Source organism: Diabrotica undecimpunctata, unplaced genomic scaffold, assembly GCF_040954645.1.
Source record: "Diabrotica undecimpunctata isolate CICGRU unplaced genomic scaffold, icDiaUnde3 ctg00001710.1, whole genome shotgun sequence".
Taxonomy (NCBI): Eukaryota; Metazoa; Arthropoda; class Insecta; order Coleoptera; family Chrysomelidae; genus Diabrotica; species Diabrotica undecimpunctata.
In genome coordinates, this window is record NW_027312651.1 from 1 (window position 1) to 27,327 (window position 27,327).

Here is a 27,327-nt window from a genome sequence, read left to right on the forward strand (position 1 = left end):
CGCGCTATCTCAGAGTGGTATGCAATTTTTAGTATATATTGATATCGTCGATTTAAATTGATTACTAAAAATCCAAAACAAAATAAAATTTTTATTTCTTACTAATTTTAATACTATGTATTTTTTATTTTTAGAATAAGAAAACTACCCCTTATTAGTGTTAGTTTACTTCATGGGGCAACGCGCTATCTCAGAGTTGAAATTAGTACATTTTGTGATTATATTTTAGTTTCTGATAATACCAAACTTGGATTTGTACAGGGACGTATGGGTATCACGACAGCATGGGGCGGTGGAACAAGGTAAGTGATGTTTTTATATAGTTCAGTTTACTTAAACACTACTATTACCTGCTAACTAACTGTTTGGTATTATACTTACAAAAATTAGATTTAATAGGTAGCTCCATCTTTTAAAAATACGTTAGAATGCGAAAATAAGTTAAGGATGCGAAGCGTTCGTTTGACTCTCTGCAAAACTGTAAAATTTTTTGCAATGCGCCAATATAGGCCATTTTTGGACCAAAAGTCTACATTTCGATCAATCACCAGTTGCGCCTTCTTTTTTCAGATCAGCCATGCCCCGAAGCAAGCCCAAGTATTAAAAAAAACATAAAAAAATGGAAGGCTGAAGACATGCAAAAAGACATGGAGATTATTAGCAATAAAGTGATCGGTTTGAAAAATGTTAGTAAAAGTTTTAACTTTTCAAGATCGTCTTTAGAAAGATTGTTGAAAATTCAAAAGACTAGTAGAGTTTAAATGCAGAGAAAATAATTTTATCTCCACTTGGAAGTAAAACAGTATTAGTAAAAGAAATCGAAGTACAGTTGGTTCAGTAACTTTTAGCAATGAAAGCTGCATATTATGATTTAACACTAAAAGGCATTTGCAAAATAACAAATATATTAGCTACGAAAACTGGATTAACTTATCAATTTAAAAATAACCTTGCAGGAAGAAGCTAGCTGGGCGCTTTCTTAAGATGGAATAATACATCTCTACTACCCATTTCGACGACTCACTGTAACTTTCTTTTCTAGAGCTCTAGGCTTCAACAAAAAACATACAGGAGTATTTTGATAACTTGGAAACCGAATACAACAAACATAGTTTTTCTCCGAATAGAGTTGAAATGACTAGTTACTGTATGATGCCCTACCTGGGTCAATATATGCAGTTCGCCCAAGTCGTTTAGATACAACAGAATTTGCTTACAGAGTGGATGAAACATTTTATAAATTTTGTGTAACCAACACAAGAGTGTAAACTGTGTAAACAAAAAGAATTACTAAGAATATGCAATACTTGGGTCATGTGTTGAGAGGCCAAAAATACGAATTATTTCAAGGTATACTGGAAGGAAATGTACAGGGCAAAAGATCAGTAGGAAGACGCCAAAAAGTGGCTGAAATACCTGAGGAGATGGTTCGACCGCCCATCCGTAGAAATCTTTCGCTCAGCAGTTTCCAAAACTACAATTCCCATTTGGATCACCAACCTTCGAAAGGAGACGGTGCCATGAGAAGAAGAATACAAGAGTCTACTGTTCTTTTAATACCTGATAGCCATTATAGCCACACGCGTAATTTGGAAGTGATTAATTTGGCCAGAGAAGACTTTGTTTCTATAATTTCCCTAACTCGTCATGCCACATATAACCTTCAACTTGTTGATAAAACCTAGATGGGCAGGTTCAAGGCGTACGATAGAGAGGATATAAGAAATGGGATTCGGGTCGTAAATGGATTTAGAGTAACGGAAATCTATCCCCTTGATCGTAACATTTTTTCGAACGCAGACTCTATAGCCAAAAAATATGAAGCTAAAAAACGTGTAACATCACATCGCTATAAGTCGTTGTACTTCAAATTGAAACGTACGCTCCGATGCGAAAACCAACAAATATTCCCCAAAAGAAGCAGCTTCTGCTTCTCTGCAAGAGAAGTTGATGGAACCACAACCTACCGGTTTTAAATTCATTGACAAAAAGTTCATAGAACCATCGGCGTCATAATACAGGGAGCCTTCTCCCTAAAGATTTGTGTTATATTTTGCAATATCACCTATACCAATTTTAATGATAACCATAAAAAACATCCTCTCGTGGACGAAAAGATTAAAAATCACAAATAATTACCCCCCTCCCTTTAACTACAAAACTGACTAACAGGATTCTCGCGATAAGCGTTAAAACAAAAGCATTGGAAAAAAAATTTAGGAAATGAGGGTTCAACATTTCCGAAAAACCAAAGAAAAATCCAAAAGAAATCAATAACATCTGAAACCAGCAGTGAAGGCAGTTTCTCAGCATCTGAACAATTGTTCTCAGCTGACGATGATGTTTACCTTGATCAAGTTAAACAAGAAACACTAAAAGACCAAAATACAGAGTGTATATTTTGTGAGGGGCAATTTAAGGCACACAAAAAGTGAAAGCTTGGAATTCTATAAATATGTGTAATTTGTGGGTACATGAACTAAATTTGTTATCTGAAAACATACATTTGCAATTTTTGCAAATAGTTTTATTTATTTTTGGTTTAGTAACTAAGTTACTTAACTATATTTTTTTTTGGTTAAATAAAACACTTGTGTGTAATTTTTCTTAGTCGTTCATTTTCCCTTCAAAACGAGTTTGGCAGTGGTTTTCGAGTCAGTAAAAACGCACAGCAGCTAGTCCTTAACTTTAAACCAATAAACAACAGAATATGTTATCTACGTCTTAAAGAAAAATTCTTCAATTGTAGCTGACTTAGTCTATAGGCATCAATGGAAGAAAAGAAAAACAATGAAAGCTACGACACTTTGGATAAATGATATGATCGATATCCACGTCATGACGTGAAAATAATTGGTGGAGACCTTGGCAATGGAAAAATTGGCAAAGAGCAATTATAGGACGCGAGAGCTAGGAGCAGCCAACTATAGGACGTGAGAGCTTACATGAAGAGTCAAACGATAACGTGTTGAGATTAATAAACTTTGCATGCACCACAAACATGATAGTAGTAGGAACAAAATTTTCCCATAAAACGATATACAAAGGAATATAGAGATCCCCTGACAACGAAACCGTAATACTTTTTTTACGAGTTCAACAAAGTTATTATAGCTTTCTGGGATTGGATAATTTTGACTACTGCGTTATCTAAATCTGTGGTGAAATTTTTCACTTTGCTTTTTTAACATTAAAATCTTCTTTTAAAGAAAACTCTTTTTGAATTCCCTGCAGCTGATATTGTACATATGTTGTGTCTTGGGAATTGGGGTTGCTACGGCTTCATTTATCAATTCCGATAGTTTTGCGCTGAAATATATTATTTGAATTGTAATCTCTTTTCCATCACCCACTATTAACAAAATGGCAACTTTGGATCGCGGATTAGCTGCAGGTATTTTTGTTTGGCCAACCTCTCCATTATAATCCGACTCTTTATAACACCCTATAGAACTATGGCAGTTAAAAGCGACATATTGATTAAAATTGGTTGGTTCTTGTCCTACCAATTAACTCAATTTTAAATTAGTACAGGTGATTCGAAGTCTGCTATTGACTCATAAATAAGTCCATAAGCAGCCCCCCAATGGGAGAGACCATTTCTCCAGAGAATCCATTAGGTGACTAAAACTTTTCATAGGTTAGTGATCGGTAATAGTGAAACGGATAGTAATGAATCTAGTTTAATCGAAAAATTTTCAACGTTAAATCAGATAAGTACAATTTCACTTATATTTATGTGTACTGTAACATTTTTTTTGTGATTAAAATATTAAATTATTGTTAATTCTTTTACCCCCGTGCTTATACGCTTATGGTCGGTTTAACAGAGACAAAATTTTTATAGAAACTATCGACTACATCAAAATACGGAATAACAGACTTATTAAAAACGACGGTTTAGGTAATCCTCGGTTAATTTCTTCCGGCTGTAAGGCCGTGATCCTTTATGATAAATATGATAAATATCGTCGGGGCACGTAGTAACGTTTTCTTTCTATAATAACCTAATCCAAAGGATTTTAATTTTCTCATGTCCAATTGCTGGTACCGTTATTTACCTCGAACTTTCCGAGTCGTTAGAATTTTTACCTTCTTAGAAATACTACAGGCTGATTTGTCGTTTCTGAGTGGGAGATATTCCACCTTTCTTTAATAGTTTGGTAAATTTTTGCAGAAGGGAGACCACTTCTGAGTGGGCACTCGTTGAGAAAAGACCTACTTTTGGTCGGGCGATCTTTAAGTAAAGCCGTTCGCTCCTATTATCGCCTCTGTGTTACCTTCTCTGTGCATTTTCTTTCTAGGTTTGTATACACTTGTATATTTGAGTTTTTTGATCTAATATCATATTAGATTAAATATTGGTATAGAGTACCTTTAATTTAAATAACTTTAGTACTTGATACAAGGAAAGTATTATAGTAAAGTAAATTAACTTCAGTGAATTAGTGCAGCAGTCATCAGGAATTACTGTAAGTTACCATAATCTTAGTATCTCCACTTATCTGGGCGAATAATATAGTATGGTATCATATTTTTTTTCAATCATCTGGGCGAATCTAAGTTTATCCATGTCTTCACCTGTAATTGAGAGTAACTACTGATTTTTGCATTCAATTTAAAGAACATTCAATATTTTCTTACGAACTTTCCATCAGCTACTAAGAAATTTCAATAAATCATAATTACGAACATTTAGTTCTCAATCATTAAATAACAGTGCGAGATAGATAATCAACTTAACCAAGTGCGGTTTGGGTAAATTTTTATTTCGGTAACCTTTTTGTATTGATAGAATGAAAATATAGTTCGTTTAAACACAGTTATGGTCGAACACATTGCCAGGCAGTGTTATAAATGTTTAAAATTTTGACATATTTCCACGCAGTGTCGCAGTACCAAGCACATTGCATAAAATGTGGTAAAACCATAAATTAAGATCATGCGTGTCAATATACTGATATTCAGTGCATCCATCGCAATAGTAAGAACCATGTATCCCTTTCCAAGAAATGTCCTAAATATGAAAATAAAAACAAAATGATTAAACAAAAAAGTTAATTTGTCGAGACAAAAACTTACTGTGAATCACCCTTCTCGATAATAATTCACTCAGAATAGATATTCCGCACAAGCAAATATCGGAAATAATTTTCCTTTCCTTCAAATAATTGCAAAAAAGATTATTCACTTCAATTATTTCGCTACATAATATATAATATCTACCATCTATATAAAAGGCTATAATAACATGTCACACCGTTTGTTCAGTAAACTAACGACAACATCTAGGAAAGAAATATGAAATACCATACTTCAATCATATTTTGTTCTTGAAACGATACATTTAATTAATAATACTGTATTAATTACATATTAATATAATTAATAATTAATTTTAATAATATTTTTAAGGTAGAATTTAATACACAATAATTATATTAGTTTAGATATAAAATCCTAACGCGATCTGAACAAAGAAATCTGAATTAATTAATTTTTCCGCCACTTGCTAAAAATATAGGTTACTGTAGTTATTGTAAGGTAAGATCAATGAGGTATAATGTATATTATATGCATCGAGCAAAAAGACAAAAGAGGGAATCTAATCGTTATGAAAAGGCGACCAAAAAAGTGGCCTCTGATGGCGGACATATCCGGAAATGCGAATGCGCCAAATTTAAATTTTCCGGCGCTTATTAACAGTAGCTATAAAATAGTTTTCAGAATGTGTCTTAGACGAGAAAATTTTAATTAAATATTAACGATAACAGTCTAAAATGTGAAACAATTGTTAAAAAACTTCAATATAAATAAGATTTCATGTGACAGTTGGGACAAATAATAACATAACCCAACTAAATTTGATTTCTTAAACAAGGAAAGACTCTCTTTCCTTGTTTAATTTGGCCTCTCAAGATGGCACTTCCTGTCTAACAATATGTTTGCCCCCACTACCTTTACATTCCCTCTTTTGTCTTTTTGCTCGATGATTATATGTCACTGGATAAGAGAAACATACACTTAGTACATATAAAAATAAAATGACGTTTAAAAAACGTCAACGCTTTACAATAAAACAAAATAAACACTAAATAAGATTAAATAAAATGAAATAAGGTTAAATAGAATTAAATAAAATTAAATCAAGTTAAACTGAATTATGTAGAATTAAATGATTTTTTAAGCGTTTTGTGGTGGGGATAGATTAGTTCGTCGGTTCGTGACGTATGATACATCATTGGAAAGAAGAGGCGGTAGCAAATATATTGAGACAGAAAAAACACACATTGCGGCAACGCGCTATCTCAGAGTCATCATATCTCCCTTGTGTTTGATCCGATTGGGGCGTGTGATGAAAGAGAAGGATATCACGAACATATTAAGATAGAAAAAACAAGCAAAAAAAAAAGGATAAGAATAAAAAATCTATTATATTACAAAAATTGACGTTTCTTTATTTTATATGAACGAATAAAACAATTATCAAATTCTGTCGTTATCTTATCAATCAGCATACAAGAAAATAAATCAAATTTTTATAATAATAAGATTTTAAATCTACATACATTTATATTAAGTGAAAACCAATTTTACTTAAATTTTTCTTTACTTGAAACAAGAAACAACAAAACTTTAAACTTTTGATTAGCCTAACAAAACCTCAGTTCTTAAATTTGAATGCTAATGACCATCGATGACCAGTCTCCTCAACGATGTGATCTCTCCTTTTTGGCACCTCGGCTCCTTTCTAACGTCTCTGCAAACCTGCTGCACTAACCAAAAACACCTGATGCACTTCTCCAAAAACTCAACTACTTATTAATGACACAAGGACCTACTTTTGTCAACTTGATGCCGTAAAACTACTCTTCACAAAATGCCAACGGTAGATACAAGGACCTCTTTCAATCTACTTGCTATCTCCTTCTGCAAAACCTATTTAATTCTTTTCACAATGCCGGTATCCAACTCACGAACCACACCCTATCTTGAGACAAACGACTGTTTCCTTCGATGACCAAATTATAACTGACCTCTCCGGTTCTCATGATCGACTCACAAATTCCCATTTAAAAACGACCGTCCAATCAAAAGCTCAAATTGTGTTTACCATGATTTTGGAAAAGCCTAATTTCGGTTTCAGAGAAAAACTAAATAGCTTACTTTAAAATTGGTTTTGTCAATACACAATTTATACATATTTCAAAAGATTAGAATATGGTCATTTAATACTCGACTATACAAACAATGAAAAGATTAACTTACAGGTAAAATGTCTTCTAATTCTAAACAAAGGTTTTTTGATAATTTTGTTTGAAACGGAAAAAGGTTGCCAAACAAATTTCTATTCTTATCTACACTAAATCTTATCTTAAATTACTATATACAATTTGTTTATATTGATATCTTAAAATTTTATTTCGATGGATTTTTTTATTTATTTTTCTTTGGTTGGGAAAGAAGAAACATAACAATATATATATATATATATATATATATATATATATATATATATATATGTATATGTATATAAATATATACAGTTAATATACAGAGTATACTAAAAAACCATGATGTCAGGTCAGAAGTGCACCAGAGATAATACTTTATACTTACTTGGATTATATGAAAAATGTTTATTATTTTAAAAATTTAATGACTGATTGTAGATGGCAATTTATTGGATCCCCGTCGCATGCGAAGGGCACATTTTGTAGTCTCTCTATAATCTAATATATATTCTCTACTACCACACAAACAATAACTAGTAAAAACAAAAACATATCATCAACTAACACATCCCAACCCTTTTTAAGTCACTATACCATAGTGAATCTCTCATACCCCACAACAGCTAAATAATGCACACATGTTTTCTTTTAATTTTGAGCCCTCCAAACCCCTTCTCGCTAATTTATATATGCCAAATTGTCAAAACAGACTAGACCAGAAGGTTCTGAAAACACTAATTTCCAATTATATTTTTAATTTAATTAGAGATATTCAAGCTGTAGATGATATAAAAACACATAACTCAAGATAATAACTATCTACCATAAATTATTAAAAAAATTTCAACGGAACGTTCGGTCCGTTGTTTCGAATAAAAACAGTTTAGTCCATTTTTTAACAACTGAAAATATTAATATTGCATTATTAACTGAAGCTTGGTTCATGGTTCAAAGCAAATCAAAATTATACATTTAAAGGTTATAATGTAATTCGCCAAGACGCCTATGACGGGTACACAAGTGTTGCAATTTTAATTAAAACAACTGTAGGTACCATTTTGTCAAATAAATATTAGAAACAATTTTAATGACAAAATTTCAGTCTGCGGTGCTATCGTTAAATTTATTACAATATAATTAGGTTTTCTATATATAATGCGCGTGGAATGTTTAAAAAAAACTTACAAATCAACTTTACATTGCATCCATCCAGACCCGCGCTACCCTTCCAAAGGTAGTAGGAAATTACTTTACCAAAACGGCTACAACAGCTTAGGTGTCTTATACATCAACTATTGCCACCGACAATACCAGAAGTTCAAAAAGACCACAACTTAGTGCATCTGGACACGCTATCGTAGTTGGGAGTTGTTATACTTACATACAGATTGAACGAATTTAAAACGGAACATACGAAATCAATGTATTTCGGCTCAACTCCGCTCTAGGTGGTTGGCCAACAAAAGGTTGTCAAATAATTATATTATAAAAATCCAATACTTCAGCGGGCTGCTGGATTCTGAATTCATTCAAGAACAAGTCAAAACTCCACCCAAATAGGTTGCCTAGAATCACTGAAAAAACTAGACTACACAAGCAGTTATTATGCTGTCAAACCACTTATCGCTTCCTTATAGTCCAAGAGATAGAGCCGAAATTTTGAATTGATCAGTAATATGACATTTCTCTATTGGAATATATTCATTGTAACTGGGTTAATACTTTGCCTTACAGGCGGACGCCCCTCGTGGTACAGGGGGTGGCTATACAGGATTGAAGTTGTCATTTTTTTCGGAAAAATTAACGATCGATAATATGGCTGAAAATTTGCCCAGAGTAAGATCTTGGTATAACTAGACGAAATCCCAAAGGGCGGACGCGAGAGTGGATACATAAGGGGTGGCGGACAGGGGTGAAGTTGCAATTTTTTGGGGAAAAATTAACGATAAGTAATATGTCCGCCATTTTCATGGCTCATTATTTAGCCCCTAACTACTCTAAATCCAAAAGGGCGGACAGCTGGGTTGGTACATAGAGCCATAAAACGGGGTCAAATGTACCACTTGCCTGCGCATTTTAGGTCTCGGTAACAATTTTCAAACTGATTTTATTATGATATTTTTATACCGATTGATTTGAAAATTTGTATGCTCACTTCTGAGAAGCGTCAAGTAGAGTTTTCCTCAAAATTTTCCAAAAAAATTTCCGTAAATGAAAATTTTCGTAATTTTTAAAGGTAAAATCTAATTTGTAGAATCCTTTCGATTTTCTGTATGTTTTTTTTTTTCAAACTAAAGTCAAATTTACTTTACAAATCACATTTTTTTCTTAAATATAAATATTTTACGAATTAATTTTTAATTGAATAAATGTTTGATATTTGATATTTTATTAAATTAAAGTAATTTTATAATGTTAACTATTAAATATTTTTAGTATAACAAATAGTAATTTTACTTATTTTTTATTACAATAAAAAGGTTTTTAAATTTATATTGCATAAATAATGGTTGTTCAGATATAAGAAAAATTTGATTTATTATTACATTAATAATCAAATACAAAATATATTATTTTTATTTATCAATAGGTAAAATTCAATTTGTAGAATTCCTGTAACATTTTACAAATAATTATTAATAAAAATCAATTTAATAGTGGAATTATCAATTTTTTAAGTTTTGAAATTTACTTTGTAGATATTTTCAATATTTTTTTTAACTTTTAAATTGATTGAATTTTTTTTTTCATTAGTTAATTATAATTTTACAAATTTTGTTTGGACATTAATTTTGCATCATTATTATTTTAAAATATTAAAATAATAATGATGCGCGTTCCATTTAGATCAGTAATTCTAGACGCATGCGCTAAATGTAATAAGTATCAAGATGCTTTTATCCAACTTGGTGAAACTGACTTCGATTGTAATTAAGTTTTTGAAACCTTAGAAACTTTCATATGTGACTTATATGGAACAGGACTGACGAGAACAATTCCAAAAAGAAAAGTAAACGATGTCAGATTTTCACTATTTAACCGGCAGTATAAGTTGCATGATGTAAACGAGCCTTTAAAAAAAAAAACATTTCGATGGTTCAAGCTTACCACCATGTCAAGATGAATTACACCAACATCTACTGCAAGCCCATTATATTTCAAATATTTGGACAAATGCTCATAAAAAAGTACCAACAGAATTGATTGTTGAAGAACATGGTTGGGAGTTTGAATATGAAACATATAAATTCAAATGGTTTAGTGGACCTCAGATGCCAGAATCAGTTCGAGAAGTAGTGGTTGAAAATGAAGCAAATAATGAATGTGATATTATTGAAAGTGAAAGTGACGAAGATGATGAATGTGATGACATCAATGAGAGTGAGGAAAATGACGAAATTTTTAAAGTTTTTCTAAATTTTTTTTTCTTATCGGAAAAATCGTTTGAAAATTTTTGGAAAAAAATCATGGTATAACTGACAGAAAATCGAAAGGATTTTACAAATTAGATTTTACCTCAAAAAATTACGAAAATTTTCATTTACGGAAATTTTTTTGGAAAATTTTGAGGAAATCTCTACTTGACGTTTTTCAGAATAGTAACAGAAGTGAGCATACAAATTTTCAAATCAATCGGTATAAAAATATCATAATAAAATCAGTTTGAAAATTGTTACCGAGACCTAAAATGCGCAGGCAAGTGGTACATTTGACCCTGTTTTATGGCTCTCTGTACCAACCCAGCTGTCCGCTCTTTTGGATTTAGAGGTTTTAGGGGCTAAATAATGAGCCATGAAAATGGCGGACATATTACTTATCGTTAATTTTTCCCCAAAAAATTGCAATTTCACCTCTGTCCGCCACCTCTTATGTATCCACTCTCGCGTCCGCCCTTTGGGATTTCGTCTAGTTATACCAAGATTTTACTCTGGGCAAATTTTCAGCCATATTATCGATCGTTAATTTTTCCGAAAAAAATGACAACTTCATCCCTGTATAGCCACCCCCTGTACCACGAGGGGCGTCCGCCTGTAAGGCAATGTCTTAACCCAGTTACAATGAATATATTCCAATAGAGAAATGTCATATTACTGATCATTCCAAAATTTCGGCTCTATCTCTCCGACTATTAGGCAAGCTCCTCTTTCCTTTAAAGGAGACAGATAGTTGAACGATATTTTATACAATGTCTATCACTGGGTATGGATTTATTTTTGTCCAAGTTTTATATTGGTCCACTATTTCAAATGCAGTTCAAACAGACATATATTAAATTGTATGTTCCGTTTTAAATTCGTTCAATCTGTATGTGCCGCCAAGAAAATCCTAAACAGCGAAAGACAAAAAAATTTGCAAAATCTGTTGAAAGCCGGTGTGTGATGAACATTCAATAACCATACCAACATGCAACCAATGTATAAATAGTTTAGTTGTGTATTGGAATTATATTACTTATAATAAAAAAAATAGCTATTTCACATAAATTTATTTAATTACAATGCATTATATACCTATAATATACAGGGTGGTCCGTAAGTAATTGTACAAACAGAAACCGTAGATTCTCCGCTTTAAAATATTACAATTTAAGCCAACTTGCTTTAATAAAAACGCGCTATCTCAGAGTGTACAGGGTGTTAAAGTGGAAATTTAAAATTTTATTTTTTGCTATAACTTTTACGTTTGTAAATATTTTTAGACCAAAATTTACAATTGGATGCTATTGAGTAGGATAAATTATAATGTTATACATACTTTAATGTAACTGATAGAGGGCGCCACATATGTCACATGTGTGGCATAAATTTTGCGCTTAACTTTTTTGCTCTTTAAGTTAGCTCTATTTGTGTTAAAATATATTAAAGATACATTATTTTTACAAAGAAAAGGTATACTTGTTAGTAACCTCAAAATTTATCCGTTTTCAAGATAATCGCATTTGATAAGTCAGCTGTATAATAATATTTATGAGGTAAAGCACTGAATATCTGTAGATAAACATAATTCATAGTTTATTCTTATTAAAACAACTCAAAGATGATAATGTTACATCACAAAATGCTTTGTTATGGCTGCTAAATGTCTTATTGGAGAAAAGATTCTTCATCTTCTTCTTTAGGTGCCGTGTCCGTATTCAGACGTTGGCCGTCATCATGTATACAATTTCCCTTTTCTATCGCTTCTTAAGTTGCTATACTGGAGTTGTATTACTTTTTCTATATTGTAAAATGCTGAAAACCCAAAAATATGTGGTTTATGCAAGATGGTATACCTCCACATTCTAGAGAGAAGGCAGTGAGAAAATACTTAAATACAACTTTTCTGAACGTTGAATTGGTCGTGGTAGTCATATTCCTTGGCAATATGGTGAGATATTGATATAATTATTTAATTCATAAAAACTCCCAAGAGAATACTTATTATTCATTACACAGTAAACACACAGGCAATTTAGTTCAGCATAATATTAGTTCGTTAATAAATCATAATAGTCCATTTGTTCGAGATGTAATTATAGTTACTCGTAAGGTATAACGTAATCATATAAATAAGTAATGTCATCGATAGGTTATTCCGTGTGTGTATATAAGTGTGTGTATATAATAAACGAGATACATCACAGTTTAATACATTATTTAACCTCTGCGACAAATAAGATATAGTTCAACAATATACCATAAATTTGGATATGTAGACAAAAGAATATATTCATTCATTATACATTATAGCCACCACGTAGCCCAGAATTTATTCCGCTTGATTTTGGTGTATGGGGCGCATTAAACCAACGTGTTTATAAGAATCCCATAAACATTCGCAACCAAATATGAGAAGAAGTAAATACTGCAGCAGTTTATTTAGAACCAATGATGCTATTTAATATGAGACGATCTTTTATAGAATATATTGACAAATGAATTAAAGAAAATGTTGGACATATCAAATACTTACTTTGACAAAAAGTTATGTTATTTAGTTTAACTATTTCTTAATTTGGTTTGTAAACAAAATGTTTTGATTATGACTTTAATTTAACATAAAACGTAAAATGTTTGACGTAAAATCCTATTATTCTGTTATTTTGTCAAATCCTATTATTAATTATCCTGCCGATATATTTATTTTATTTAATATTTCGTTAACTATTAACTTTAGTTAAAGGTATTTTATACCAAAATTCAGAAGTTTTAATGTTTTTGTCTATTTTTCCTTCGTTGCTTGGAGTAATTGCCTTAAATCAAAATTATGCAGCTGATTTGTAAAATGCGATTATCTCGAAAACTGATGAGTTTTGAAGTTATTAACAAGTATACCTTTTTTTTTGTTAAAATAATGTATCTTTAATATTTTTTGTCACAAATAAAGGTTACTTAAAAAGCAAAAAAGTTAAATGGAAATTTATGCCACGTATGTGGCATATGTGGCGCCCTCTACTAGCTACATCAAAGTGAGCACCAAATTATAATTTCTCATATTTAAAAGTACCCAGCTGTAAATTTTTATACATAAATGTTTACAAACATAAAAGTTATAGCGAAAAATAAAATTTTAAATTTGCACTTTAACACCCTGTATCTTTCTTAATATCAAAATTTTATAAAAGCAATTTGACTTCAATCGTAATATTTTAAAGTGATTAGTCTACTGTTTCTTTTTGTACAATTACTTAAGGACCACCCTGTATATCACTCACAGTTTAATGATGCAGTAGCTACTTAATAAAACTAGCTTGTGTCAGTAGCTCAATATTTATTATAAAAAAATTACATACCTACTGAAATTAAATTACAAGTCTTTTAAAATAGTATAAGCTATTTTTTGGTTTCAAGTACACCATACATAAATAATGATAAATATTTAATTATTTTATATATGATTTTGATGTCACACCTAATATGATGCAAACTTTAAAACAAGAAAATTAATAAAGAAAACAAACCCTAAGCATTGAAAAATGATTGCTATAATTTTGTAGGTCCTTCTTCATTATCAATTACAGACTGTAGTCGTCTAGGCATTGATTCGACCAATTTTCTAGTGTACTCTTTGGAAAGTGTGTTGCAAGCTTCAGTAATTTTTATTTTCAATTCATTTCTATTTGATATTGGGGCAGTATTTATTTTATTTTTTAATATCAACCACACATTTTTAATAACATTCAAATCTGGTGACTGGGCTAGTGTATTTATGACATTGCGGCAATTATAAAGCAACCAAGTACGAACCCAATATGATGTATGTTGTGGATCGTTGTCATGATAAAACCGGTAATTGTTATTAATACCTAATTTTCGAGCACTAGCGGCGAGATGCTGCCTTAGTATCTCCAATTAAAAGTGTGTTGGTTCATATTTCCTTTAATAAAATGCATGTTACCTACTCCTGCAGATGACATACACCCCCACATCATTACTCCACCTCCACCGTGCTTTACCGTCGCTTTCATATTTTTTAATTTTAGTTCTTCATTCGGCTTTCTTCACCGATATTTTTCCATTATACCCAAACAAGTATATTTTGGTTTTATCAGTAAATTTTAATGAATTTCAAAAGTTCTATTTCTTTGGCTAATAACAGGTTTATTTATCTAATAAAGTTCTATTTATAATCATATCTGGAGCTAACCTTGATTTATTTTCAACTCTATTTTCCTTACGGTAATGTTCAATAATGCGCTGAATTGTTGATAAACGTTTATTTACTGATGATGACCTACGGCACAGAAACCCTAACACTCACAAGAACAACAGTAAGTAAACTACAAGTTGCGGAAAGAGCAATGGAGAGAATAATGTTAGGGATTTCTCTACGTGATAGAATACCCAATGCCTCTATACGCAAAAGATCAGGAGTAGCAGACGTTATTGAAAGGATAACAACACTAAAGTGGAACAGGGCAGGTCATGTAGCAAGATCAGTTGATGACCGGTGGACAAAAAGAATTTTTGAACGGAGACCCCGAATACAAGCTAACAGAAATAGAGGTCGACCCCCAACGAGATGGACAGATGATATAAAAACAGTGACTACAAATTGGATTCAGATGGCGCAAAATCGGACTAAGCGGAAAAGCATGCGAGAGGCCTATGTTCAGCAGTGGACGTTAGAGGCTAGTTGATGATTTATTTACCATTTTGGATGTTTCTTTGGCTATTACCCATTTCTATGGTGAATAATAATTAAATTTCTTTTACTAATCGTAGTTCGGCGACCCATTTTTAAATACTTTGAAATGTCAAATTAAACATAAAAATAACTGTAATATGAATTTAATGCAACGCCTACTTCTCGAATTTTAAATTGATAAGCTGTATAGGTAATGCTTCATCTCATCTGCATCATTTTAGCTGTGACCTCAAAATCATACATAAAATAATTAAATATTTATTGTAATTTAAGTATGGTATATTTGAAACCCAAAAATAACTTTTAATATTTAAGAAGACTTATAGTAATTAAATTTCAGTACGTATGTAATTTTTTTCTAATAATTATTGAGCCATTGACACAAGCTAGTTTTATTGTGTAGCGTCTGCATTATTTAAGATGTGAGCCACTGTATATACAATGCAATATATACTTATAGGTACACAGAAAATATATAGTATTTACTTTACTTTACTTTAATTACTTTTCAGTAATTCTCGTCACTAAAAAATATCCTTGCCAAGTTTTTTGCCATTTGAGTCATAGCACACTACCACCTCTATGATTTGAGTTTAATTGTAATAGTCTGAAAATAATTATTTTAATTTTTGTACCCTATTTACTAATAATTTTGGCAACCAATAGTACAGACAGGGTCTGCTTAGCGCAAGCGGTAGGATGCTTGACTCGCAAGCCGGTGGTCCGGGGTTCGAATCCCACCGTCGGCAAGAACATCTAGACATTTTAAAAATGTCTATAGGCCCCAGGTCGACTCAGCCTGAATAAAAATGAGTACCTTGGGTAAAACCAGGGGTAATAATAGACGGTTGAAGCGTAGCACTGGCCATGTTACCTTCCTTGTATACCGTAGACCCTAGATATAGCAGACTACCCTGCTATACTCCCAAAGCCGCGACAGCGGTATAAAACGAGAGACTATTATTATTTAACCAATAATACAGACAACTGTTTAATAGCTTGCCTAATTTATGCCTAAGATATGTTAGAGAGATATGCTCAGAGATATGTAAGACATGTATGCTCTCTTACATAACTCTGGTAATGCTAGTATTTCATCTTGGACTAAGAAATAACTATTATTAATAACTTATTCTTAATAAATTAGAATGATAACATTTCAAACGTTACCGCTTGTAGATTATTAAATTGTTCTGCATTAATCAGTTATGTAGGTCCACTATAACTTAAAGCTAATCTAAAAAATATTTTAAGGAGTTCGATTAGTGTCACATATACCTATAAGTTTAAAATGTTTTCTTTAAGCAGACACTTATATTTTTAAATTATTAAATTTTATTTTGCGCAAATTCCATTGCAAGGTTCACTTTGCTTCTTTAGAGTTGGTTCTGAAAAGTTTGACTGCTGGTCCTTTTAAGATTTTTTGAAACAATCAATAGCGGCATTATGTAGGACCATAGTCAATTTAATACTTAACTGAACCTACACTTATAACAGACGCAGTGATTTATAGTTAGTAGATAACAAAACAAACTTGTATTATCCAAACTAATATATTTCACATGTATTACATAAGCTAACCAAAACCTAACATTTTATTACGTTGAATGCTTCGTTACAAACTTCAGCGATAACTCAAACTACTTAACTTTATTCGTATATAGAATGATGTACTAAAGTACTAGGTAAAAACGAATGCAGTAGGGTTTAAAGGAAGTTGTGTATATTAATAGGAATATCACATAAATACGTTATCATCATATAACGGGGGTCCTACGGCGATTGCCGCTTCCCGCATTTTAGCCTCCATCTTTTCCTATTTCTCCAATCTCCCTCTTCTAAGCCTCTTGATTGCATTGTTTTTGTAATTTTTCTTCTCCAGGAATTTGGTGGTCTTCCCCTTTTCCTTCTTTCTGGCGGAACATACATTAAGACTTTCTTTGGCCACCGCTCCTCCTCCATTCTCATCACGTGACCATACCATTGTAATTGCCTTCCTTGTATTCTATCTGAAAGAGTATCTCTAATTCCTGTACGGTTTCGTATTTCCTCATTCCTGATTCTTTCCATTCTCGATACTCGACATGCCCTTCTAAGATAATCCATTTCCACAACGTCTACTTTATCTCGTTCATTCTTTGTCATCGTCCAACATTCGGCACCATATGTGGTAATTGGTTCTACAATTGCTCTGTATACGCGAAGTTTGGTATGCATCTTTATTTTATTAGACCACAGTAATGAATTCAGTAATCGGATGCATTTTTTCCCTTGGGTTATTCGGTTTTGTACATCTATCTTAACTCTGCCATCTGCTGATATGATGCTTCCTAGATATTTATACTGATTGCAGCCTTTTATGACTGAGTTTTTAAGCCTCAGATCTGTGGTATTTCCTCCAATTTTCAAATATTCTGTTTTGCTTATGTTTACAGTAAGCCCCCATTTGGCATATTCCTCAAATAATTTTCGATTCATATAATTTATATCTTCCTCATCAGTTGCAACCACCACCTGATCATCTGCAAACAACAATGTATACAGAGTTTCTTGTCCCACTTCGATGCCCATAAATCTACATTTATTTCTCCAATTCCTCAGTGCTTCTTGGACGTATATTTTACGGTTTTATAGAGTGTCGGTGACAAACAGCATCCTTGCTTTAGGCCTTTAGTGACTTTAAATTCATTTGAGGTTCTGGTTCCAATTTTTACACAACTAACTGCATTTTCGTACAATTTATATATCGCTCGGATATACGTCGAATCCAATCCGGACCTTTCAAGGACCTCAAACATTTTCTTTAACGGGACACTATCATATGCTTTCTCAAGGTCTATAAATACCAAATGGGTCGCTCTACTTCTTTCGAAACGCTTTTTAATTATTTATCGTAGGATAAATATATTATCAAGGCAGGATCTCCCGGTACGAAGGCCGCTTTGTTCTTCAATATCTTGTATCTGTCTTTCAACCCTCTTCTTTAATATTCTGCCGTACAACCGGCCCACAGAGCTCGTCACACTAATACCTCTATAATTGGAACAGTCTCTTTTATTCCCTCTCTTATATATGGAGCTTATATAAGATTTATTCCAATCTTTAGGAATTTCCTGGTCTCCACACATACATTTTTGAAAAGGTCTACTAATAATTCTAAAAGTGCAGTCGGCCCATATTTAACCAGCTCTATGGGAATGTCTCCAGGCCCTGCGGCTTTTCCGTTTTTAACCTCTTTTAAGGTTTCCGTTAATTCAGATAATGTTATTATAGGGATTTCCTGTCTTTCGTCTCTGTTGTCTATTAATTCCCTTATCTTTTCTCATGTGTACTCTACTCTATCCTCTTTCAGCAGTTTCGTATAATATTCTTCCCATTCATTTAACTTTAAGAGAGAAATGTTGCCTTCATTTTTCTCATTTTTCCTAAACTGCTTTAATGTTTTCCAAGCTTGTGCCACTTTTGTTCCACCCATAAATCTGTCCAGTTCATCACACTTAGCCTCCCAGTTTATATTTTTCGCCATATCCACGTCTTTTTTAACTTCTCTATTCCATTTAGCGTATATTTCTCTGTCTTGAGGATCTTTGGATTGAAACCATATGTGATATGCTTGTTTTTTCTTGAGAACTTTCTCTTCTAGTTCCGTTGACAACCATTCAGGTTTTCCTTTTTTCCGATTTTCAACTTTTCCCAGTGCTTCATTTGCCGCTTCATGAATATATTTTTTAATTACCTCATACAGACTTTCAGGGTCTAAGTCCTTTGTTTCTATATTTTTTATTTTCTGAACTATTCTAATTTTATATAAGAACTTTGTCGAATCTTGTTTAAAGCTTTCCAGGTTATATTTTATGTTTTCTATGGTTGTTCCTATGTCTTTTACTTCATCATTTTTGTGACTTGATTGTTCTCTCTTAAATGTCACCATTACTTTTGCAATGATCATATGGTGGTCACTTTCACATTCTGGCCCTCTAAACACCTTCACGTCCTTCGTTTTTAGTTTAGAATCTTTACGTTGAATGAAATAGTCAATTATTGATTTTAAATTCCGGGTAGGCTGCGTCCATGTAAATTTGTGTATATTCTTATGGGGGAAGAAACCATTTAATATTTTCAAAGAATGTGCCTCGCAAAAATCTATTAATCATTGACCATTGTCGTTCAGAATGTCTTCTCCATATCTCCCTATTATTTCACTGTTGGAGCTCTTTCCAGTTCTTGCATTAAGATCACTTAAGATTTAAATTTCTTTCTTCTTATTAATTGTGGCTAGAACAGTTGTTAACTTGTTAAAGTACTCTTCCTTACTGTCAACCCTTGAGTCATCCGTCGGTGCATATGTTCCAATTACCACTATTTTATGGCCATTTTTCTTAATTTCCATGAGGATAATTCTTTCATCTATTTATTGCCTAGATTTAATACATTTTTTCAGTTTCTGATGTATTGCTATAGACATTCCCCTTTTAGCTCGTTCGCTCTTTTCTACGCCACTATAGAAATGCAGGTATTCGTTTATCTTTTCATTTCCTCTTCCTTTTTTCTTTACTTCAGTTAATACACAGATGTCTAGTTTCATTTTACTCAGTTCACGGAAGACCTCCTCCTGTTTTGTCCTTACTCCTTGTATGTTCCAAGCACCCAAATTTATAATCCATTTTTTTTGCGAATTTCGTTTATAGGTCCGAATTCCAAGGCTTTTTGCTGAAATTTTTAACCTTTGATCATTTTTTCCGAGTTTTGAGGAGTTGGCCCGATGCCTCAACCCCCAACTTGGAGGACCAGGGTTTTAAATCAGAGTATCCTTCTCTTAGATTAGTTGCCTTCTCTACGGCTTAGGAGTCCTATCTACCCCACCTGGTGGTCCGCGGGTGGTATTTTATTTCCCACCTACCCGCCGGCCTAGCTGCAAACGGGCCGGTGAGGGCATTCCCCTATCCGCCACCTGGGGACGCGCTCTCTAGAGTTACAGGTTCCCCCGAAAGGGGAAATAATCACATAAATACTACTTAAATATTTGATTACCAAACACGATAAACTTTCATGTTAAATTTAAGTCAATTTAAATAACAGACCTTATAATAATTTTATTTTTTTTTCAGATTAGTTCAAATAGTAGGCCAAAGGAAGGCGCTCGAAATTCTAGCGTCTGGAAAAATCTTTAATGCACAAGAATGTTTGAAACTAGATTTGGCATATAAAATTGTTAATACAGAACAGAGATTTGACCAAGCTTTGGACTTCGTCAGAGGTCTAACGGCATATCACAGCACTATCACACAGTCCATGAAGTTAGTGACAGAAGTAGCATCCGAGGAATCTTTCGAAAAATCCCTTGATTTTGAAAGAAACGAATTTTATACTAAATGGGGATCAGATATTAATAAAGAGGCTGTGAGCAAAAATATTAGATTTGTTAAAAACGAAAAGATATAACAATATATTTAAATATTTTTTAGAATAAATGTTTTTTACTGTTTTTTTTTATTTACTTAGAATTGTTCTGAAGCTATTTTCTTGTGGCATTTTAAATTAATTAGTATTTTAATGAAGGATAAAATAAATTTATTGACGTTTCAATTTCCACTTCGATTTTTTTTTTAATTTTTTCGTTTTCGAGACCGATTTCCGAAGTAGAAATTGAAACGTCAATAAACTTATTTTAACCTTCAATTGTGGCCTATTCCCAATAAAATAGTAATTAATTTATTTGAAAGACCTCACATCTTGACCGTGATGGCAATTTTGCACGAGGTTTGTTTGTACCAAAGTGTATATATTCCCAGTCATGTCTCGAAAATTGCTAGACGTTATAGTGGTCTGAAAAGTCTTATGAGAAACCTAAGGAATATACCGAATGATAAAAAATACATTAAGTTATATCAATCAAAAAACTAAAGGCGAAAATGAATTGGACACATTGAAATGATTATCGAAATGGTGTAAAATTTCAAGCCCAGCTAAAATTTTCAAATTGTTCTTAATCCCTACTTTTTTATTCTCCACCACCATTATTAAATAGAGGGATATAAAGCTAACTTTTTACTACAGTAGAATACTAACATCTACGTTTAGGAAGGGAAAACGCTAAATAAGCTACCTTATACTGGGATTTATATACTCTTTGTGTCTACTGGCTATAAAAAAATATTCTGCATTCGAAAGAAAAATAATACCAGATAGATTAAACTATTATAATCGAGATCGTTCAATTGAAAAAATTCAGACTTGAATTTTTCACATAGACATTTAAAGATATAAGCTTTGCTAGTTACTACCTATATACAGTTATAAGTTTAGTGATTATTAAAATTTTTATAAAATAACAATATCGACTTTGTGGTTATACAAAAAATCTATTACACGAAACAGTGGAAGCAACTACAAAGAAGAGACAAAATACCAGTCTCTTAGCGACTGGGTGCATCCTATTGCTGATCCTATAGAGGTAGCTATAGATTAAGTCCCTAATGTAGTACACGAGCAGATCGCTAAGTTTTTCATACAAGAAACCATAACCTGATAATATGCAGTAGGACAATAACAAGTTGCATTATAGTCTGGTAAACGAAACAAAATGACATAATTATGTCGTACAAAAGTTTAATCGAACAAACCCCTTAGCAGACCATCAACACCAAAAATAAACTTTTTTTAAGAAACAAGTATGCTTTTACAGATTGTGAACATTGAAGTCTTACTCAACTATGTCGTAGAAGCTCATACATTGGAATATTTGCATAAACTGATTTACTGTATAGCAAGAATAATTGCTAATATTATGGGGCATTAAGACCAAAACACGACGGTGGTACCAATAGCAGAAGGACAGATTACGATTGTGAAAAACGACTGCTGAGGAAGTTTAAATTATTGCTTAGGGATATTGGACAAATTACGGAATATTTCCGAGGAGTAAGATTTAACGCCAGCTACACTTAACACCAATGCTACACAGTAAACGTACGACAAAAAACTTTCAACACTACAGTAATATTCCTTACGAACCCTTTTAGTACTAAAGAATTCTTGAACAATACCCAAGAGATAACGGGGAAATCATGTGGACCATACTGAGTTCAAAACTTTTGACTAAAGAAATCCACAGGAAATATCATTGTTTCGTTACTCAGGGAAGCTACCTATTTCATACCGAAAGATCAAAATAAACACCCAAGATCCAGCCAAGTACCGTCCAATTTCTTGTCTTCCTACCTGTGTACAAATAGGTCACATTCATGTCGCTCAGCGTATCTATCAACACTGTACTCTAAAAATACCATATAGTCATATTAGAAAGAATGCGCTAAGGATTCCATGGACTGCAAGTAACAACTTATTCTCATCTGAGTCATTTTATTACCAGGCGTATACCAAAAGATAAACCTCTTTGCTGTTTTTATTCACTACAAGAAGGCCTTTTATTCAGTACCGTATAAATAACTTACAGATATGACTAACTTACAGAGAAAAGAAATAAAATTTGCTATACCCATATTCTTCTTCTTCTAATAGCGCTACAACGCTTTGTGAGTCTTGGCCTGCTTAACAATGTTCTCCCATTCTGCCCTGTCGGATACTTTCCTTCGCCACTGCCTGATGTTCATGATTTTAAGATCCCTCTCTACGTCGTCTATCCACCTTTTACGGGGCCTTCCTCTTGTTATGTTTCCTTGGGGCTTCCATCTCTGGACTACTTTTACAGCTCGATTTATCTGGCATACTTTCTAGGTGACCAAGCCTGTTTAGTCTTTTGTGACTTTACAAAATCTAACAATATCTCGCTCTGCATTAGTTCATACAGCTCGTGGTTCATTTTAATTTTCCACGAACCATCGCTGCATTAGGTTGGTCCAAATATTTTCTTTGAGTGGTTGAGAGGGTCCACGTTTCACATCCATTTGTGACCCCTGGTCCTAATTACTGTTTTGTAGATTCTAAGCTTAGACTCACGATTCAGTAAGTTACCTTTAATTAAGTCTTTGTATGCATAAAAGCACTTATTACCTCTAAGAATTTGTGCTTGTATTTCTTGACGTATGATGTTGTTGTCGTTTATTATTGAGCATAGGTAGGGAAATGTGGAGGCATATTTGTAGGTATGGTTGTCTACCTTCAAATTCTCATGTTCATTCGATTTTGTGCAACTCCATATATTTTGTTTTGCTTTCATTTATATATAGACCAAACGTAGCAGCTTCTCGTTTCAGTTCTATAACTTTTTCGCTTAATACCCTTTTGTTTGTGGCTTATTATGGCTACATCACCCGCATATGCACATATTTGCATTGGTCTTGTATTAATACAGCCATTTATATTTCAGTTTTCTAACAACAGCTTCTAAAGTTAGATGAAAAAGTGTTGTTTGATAAGGCATCACCTTGACTAACTCCATTTTCAATATCAAAGGCCTGCGTTATATCTCCATCTATTCTCACTATAGCTTTGGAACCGTCCAGAAGTCATTCGTATAAGTTTAACCAACGTATTGGGTATCCCTAACATAGATAGTAGCTTTAACATATTTTGTCGATCTACTCCATCAAACGCCTGTTTGAAATCGATATACAAGTTGTAAATAGGTATGTTATATTCAACACATTTTCATGTATACCTCTTAACATATGTATTTGGTCTATAGTTGTCCTCTTCGTCTGAAGCCCACATTGGTATTCACCATCATCTCCTCCGAAAACATTCCAAGCGGCTGCATGTAATTCCTGATAATATCTTGTAGACGACTTTTAAAACTGTTATCGCCCTATAATTTTTGCAGAGTCGATTGTCTCCCCCTTTGTACATAGGAAGTATGCTTGCGATCTTCTGGGATGGCATGTAGTGTGTCCATATGCGGTCGATTAGTTTATGGATACAACTCCATTAGCGCATGTCCACCATTCTTTATCAGTTCTGCAGTGATTTCCATCTGTGCTAGGTGCTTTGTTATTTTTTAGATGTTTTGTGACGTTTATCGTTTCTTCCAATGTTCGTTGCTCAACTACTTGTCTTGCTGTGTGGTGAATTATTTCTTTATTTTTGTTTTGTTCTTTTTCTGGGTTTAACAGCTATTGAAAATGCTCCTTCCACCTTATCATTATTTTCTCTTTCTCGCTGATAATTGCCCCAGTTTTGTCCTTGCAAACTGTTGATCTTAAACTATCCTTGGTTGTATTGCTTTGTTTCCTTTTAAAATTTTCTAGTCTCTCTTCTGTTATTATAATCTGTTATTTGTTGTATTTTTCCTATTAAACATATCTCTCTTTTTCCTTCTACATATTTTCTTTGCATCTTTTCTGCGTTCTTCATATGCCCCCTCTATTCAATCGGGAATCCCCTTCGCAGACATTTCTGTCTAGCTATATTTTTGCTATTTATTACTTGTTGGCAATCTTGGTCAAAACCATTTCTCGTTTCTTTTGCTTGAGGTTTCACCTAATGTTTCATCTGCCATATTTGTAATTGTCGTTTGGATGGCATTTCAATTCTTCTTCAATATTTGTTTTGTTCTCCTGTTGCATTTAATATTACTTTTATTTTCTGCTGGTACTCATTTTTCCTTTTCAGGATTTTTAAACATATATGTGTTACATTTTCTTTGTTTGGCGCCTTTCTCTTTTCTTACCATTGATATTGTCTTTGTTTTATCTTCGATATAACCAAGAAATGGTCCGAATCGCAATTTGCACTATATAAGTTCTAACATCTGTTACGGAGGTTGTATATCGCTTAGATATAATATGTGATCAATTTGATCAAATTTATTAGTACCAGGTATCATCCAGGTTATTTTATGAATATTTTTATGAGGGATACACGTTACTAACAACTCTGAGTTTGTTTTGACATTGCCAACTGTGCACTCTTATACCGTTGTTGCTGGTAATATCGTGTAAACTATGCTTACCAAAAAATTCTGCATATATTGGCTCTTATTCCCAGCTTCGCGTTTATATCACCCAGGACTGCATCTCTCTTCTGGGCATTTTCACATTCTACTTGTAGTTGGTCATATAATTGATTGGTTACCAGATCATCTGCTGCTTCTGTTGGGGCATGTATATTATATATATATATATATATATATTTATATATATATATATATATATATATATATATATATAAGAATAAGAAAAAAAAGAGTACTTTGTTGACTCGTTTGGAACAAATATATAACTGTTTTGGATGGGTTGGAGTCAATAAAAAGGGCTTATTGGTTAACTATTTTTTTATTCTCGAGCTTTCAATTGTGTTTACAATTATTATCAAGAGCTAAAAAAAGACAAAATAGAGAAACTGGAGAGAGAAAAAAAGAGGAAAAATGTAGTAATACAAGGACTAAACATTGACACAAATGATCAAAAACTATTGCGAGAGGCCGTAGAGAACTTTCTAGAAAAAGAACTACAAGTGTCAGTAGATATAAATTGAGCGAGAAAAAATAGGAGAAAATACTACCTTAGTAGAACTTAACAGCGTGAAGAACAAAATTGAAGTAATGAAAAAATAAAAATAAACTAAAAAACAAAACAGACGAGCGAATCTACATAAATGATGATATGTCAAAGGAGGGAAAGAATTATCCAGAAAGAAATTAGAAGTAAGGCTATGGCAGAGAGATATAATGGTAAAAAAATGTAAAAAATAGGATTCCAGAAGTTATTCAAAGATGGAGAAATATGGACATGGAATAACAGCCAACGACAAATTAGTAAAAGATAAAAAATGTAAAACCAAAAAACTAACAGCAAAATTTAAACAGGCCTAAAATAACGAAGACGACTTGGCAAGATTAAAGGTACAAGAGATGAACAATAATGTAGAGATCATTACTGGAAACAAAGTAATAAACGAATGCATATTAGTAGGGACATGGAATGTAAGAGAAACGTACGAGGAAGGAAAACTAAAACACATAATCGACGAATGCAAAAAAATACAAGTTCGAAATAGTAGCACTACAAGAAACAAAACAATTAGGGCAAAACTCAATGGAAATAAACGACTATTATTTTTCAACAGCGGGGGAGAAAATAGAATGATAGGCACAGGCTTTGTGGTAAATAAAAAGCTGAAAGATCTAATCGTTGACTTCGAACCAATTTCAGAGAGAATATGTGTATTAAGAATAAGAGGGAAAATACCAAAAAATAACATTTATAAATATACATGCACCCGACTGAAGACAAAAGTATAGAAATAAAAGAAGACTTTTATAATCAAATAGATACAGTATTCGAAAAATATCCCCAAATACGATGTAAAAAATAGTGCTAGGTGATAGTAATGCAAAAATAGGAAAAGAAGAAATATATGTACCCACCATAGGAAAATACAGCTTGCATGAAACAACGAACGAAAATGGTCACTTCCTAATTGATTTCGGCGGAGAAGAAAGAAATATGATCATTATGAGCACATACTTCCAACACAAAAGAATACACCAAGGAACGTGGAGATCACCGGATGGGGAAAACCATAAACCAAATTAATCATGTGCTTGTCGAAAAAGATATGCAAATAATGTAATAAAGAACATAAGAACTATAGAGGTCCAGATGCAGATTCAGATCACTTTATAGTTGGAATACAAATGAAACAAACTTATTCCAGTGCTTAGAAACCAGCGGAAGAAAAAGTATAAAGCAACTAAACCTGTGAGGACTACTGACAGAAGAGGAACAAAATAAATATGAAAGAATATTCAGTAGAGGATTAGATAATATTGCAGAAAGTGGGGATATTGAACAAACATGGATGCAAAAAAAAGTATGTATGACCAAAGCAGCTCAGCCAGTAATAGAAATATAAAACACGAATACAAAGAATGGTTCGACGATGAATGTAAAAATGGAACTAGATGAAACGAAATAAATTAAGAATGAAAATGATGCAAGAAAATACAACAGAGATAGAGAGAAAAATACAATGAACAAAGGAAAAAAACTCTGAGATAGCGCGT

The 27,327-nt window shown here is 32.7% G+C and overlaps 1 protein-coding gene across 1 annotated transcript; it reads left to right on the top strand.

The window, feature by feature from the left end:
- The first annotated feature begins 199 nt into the window (after window positions 1-199).
- Window positions 200-20,847, top strand: LOC140431695 (ethylmalonyl-CoA decarboxylase-like). The gene is made up of 2 exons (XM_072519579.1): window positions 200-302; window positions 20,471-20,847. Exons 1-2 carry the CDS (start codon window positions 268-270, stop codon window positions 20,802-20,804), a joined length of 369 nt encoding a protein of 122 aa, XP_072375680.1. The 5' UTR covers window positions 200-267; the 3' UTR covers window positions 20,805-20,847.
- The last annotated feature ends 6,480 nt before the right edge of the window (window positions 20,848-27,327 follow it).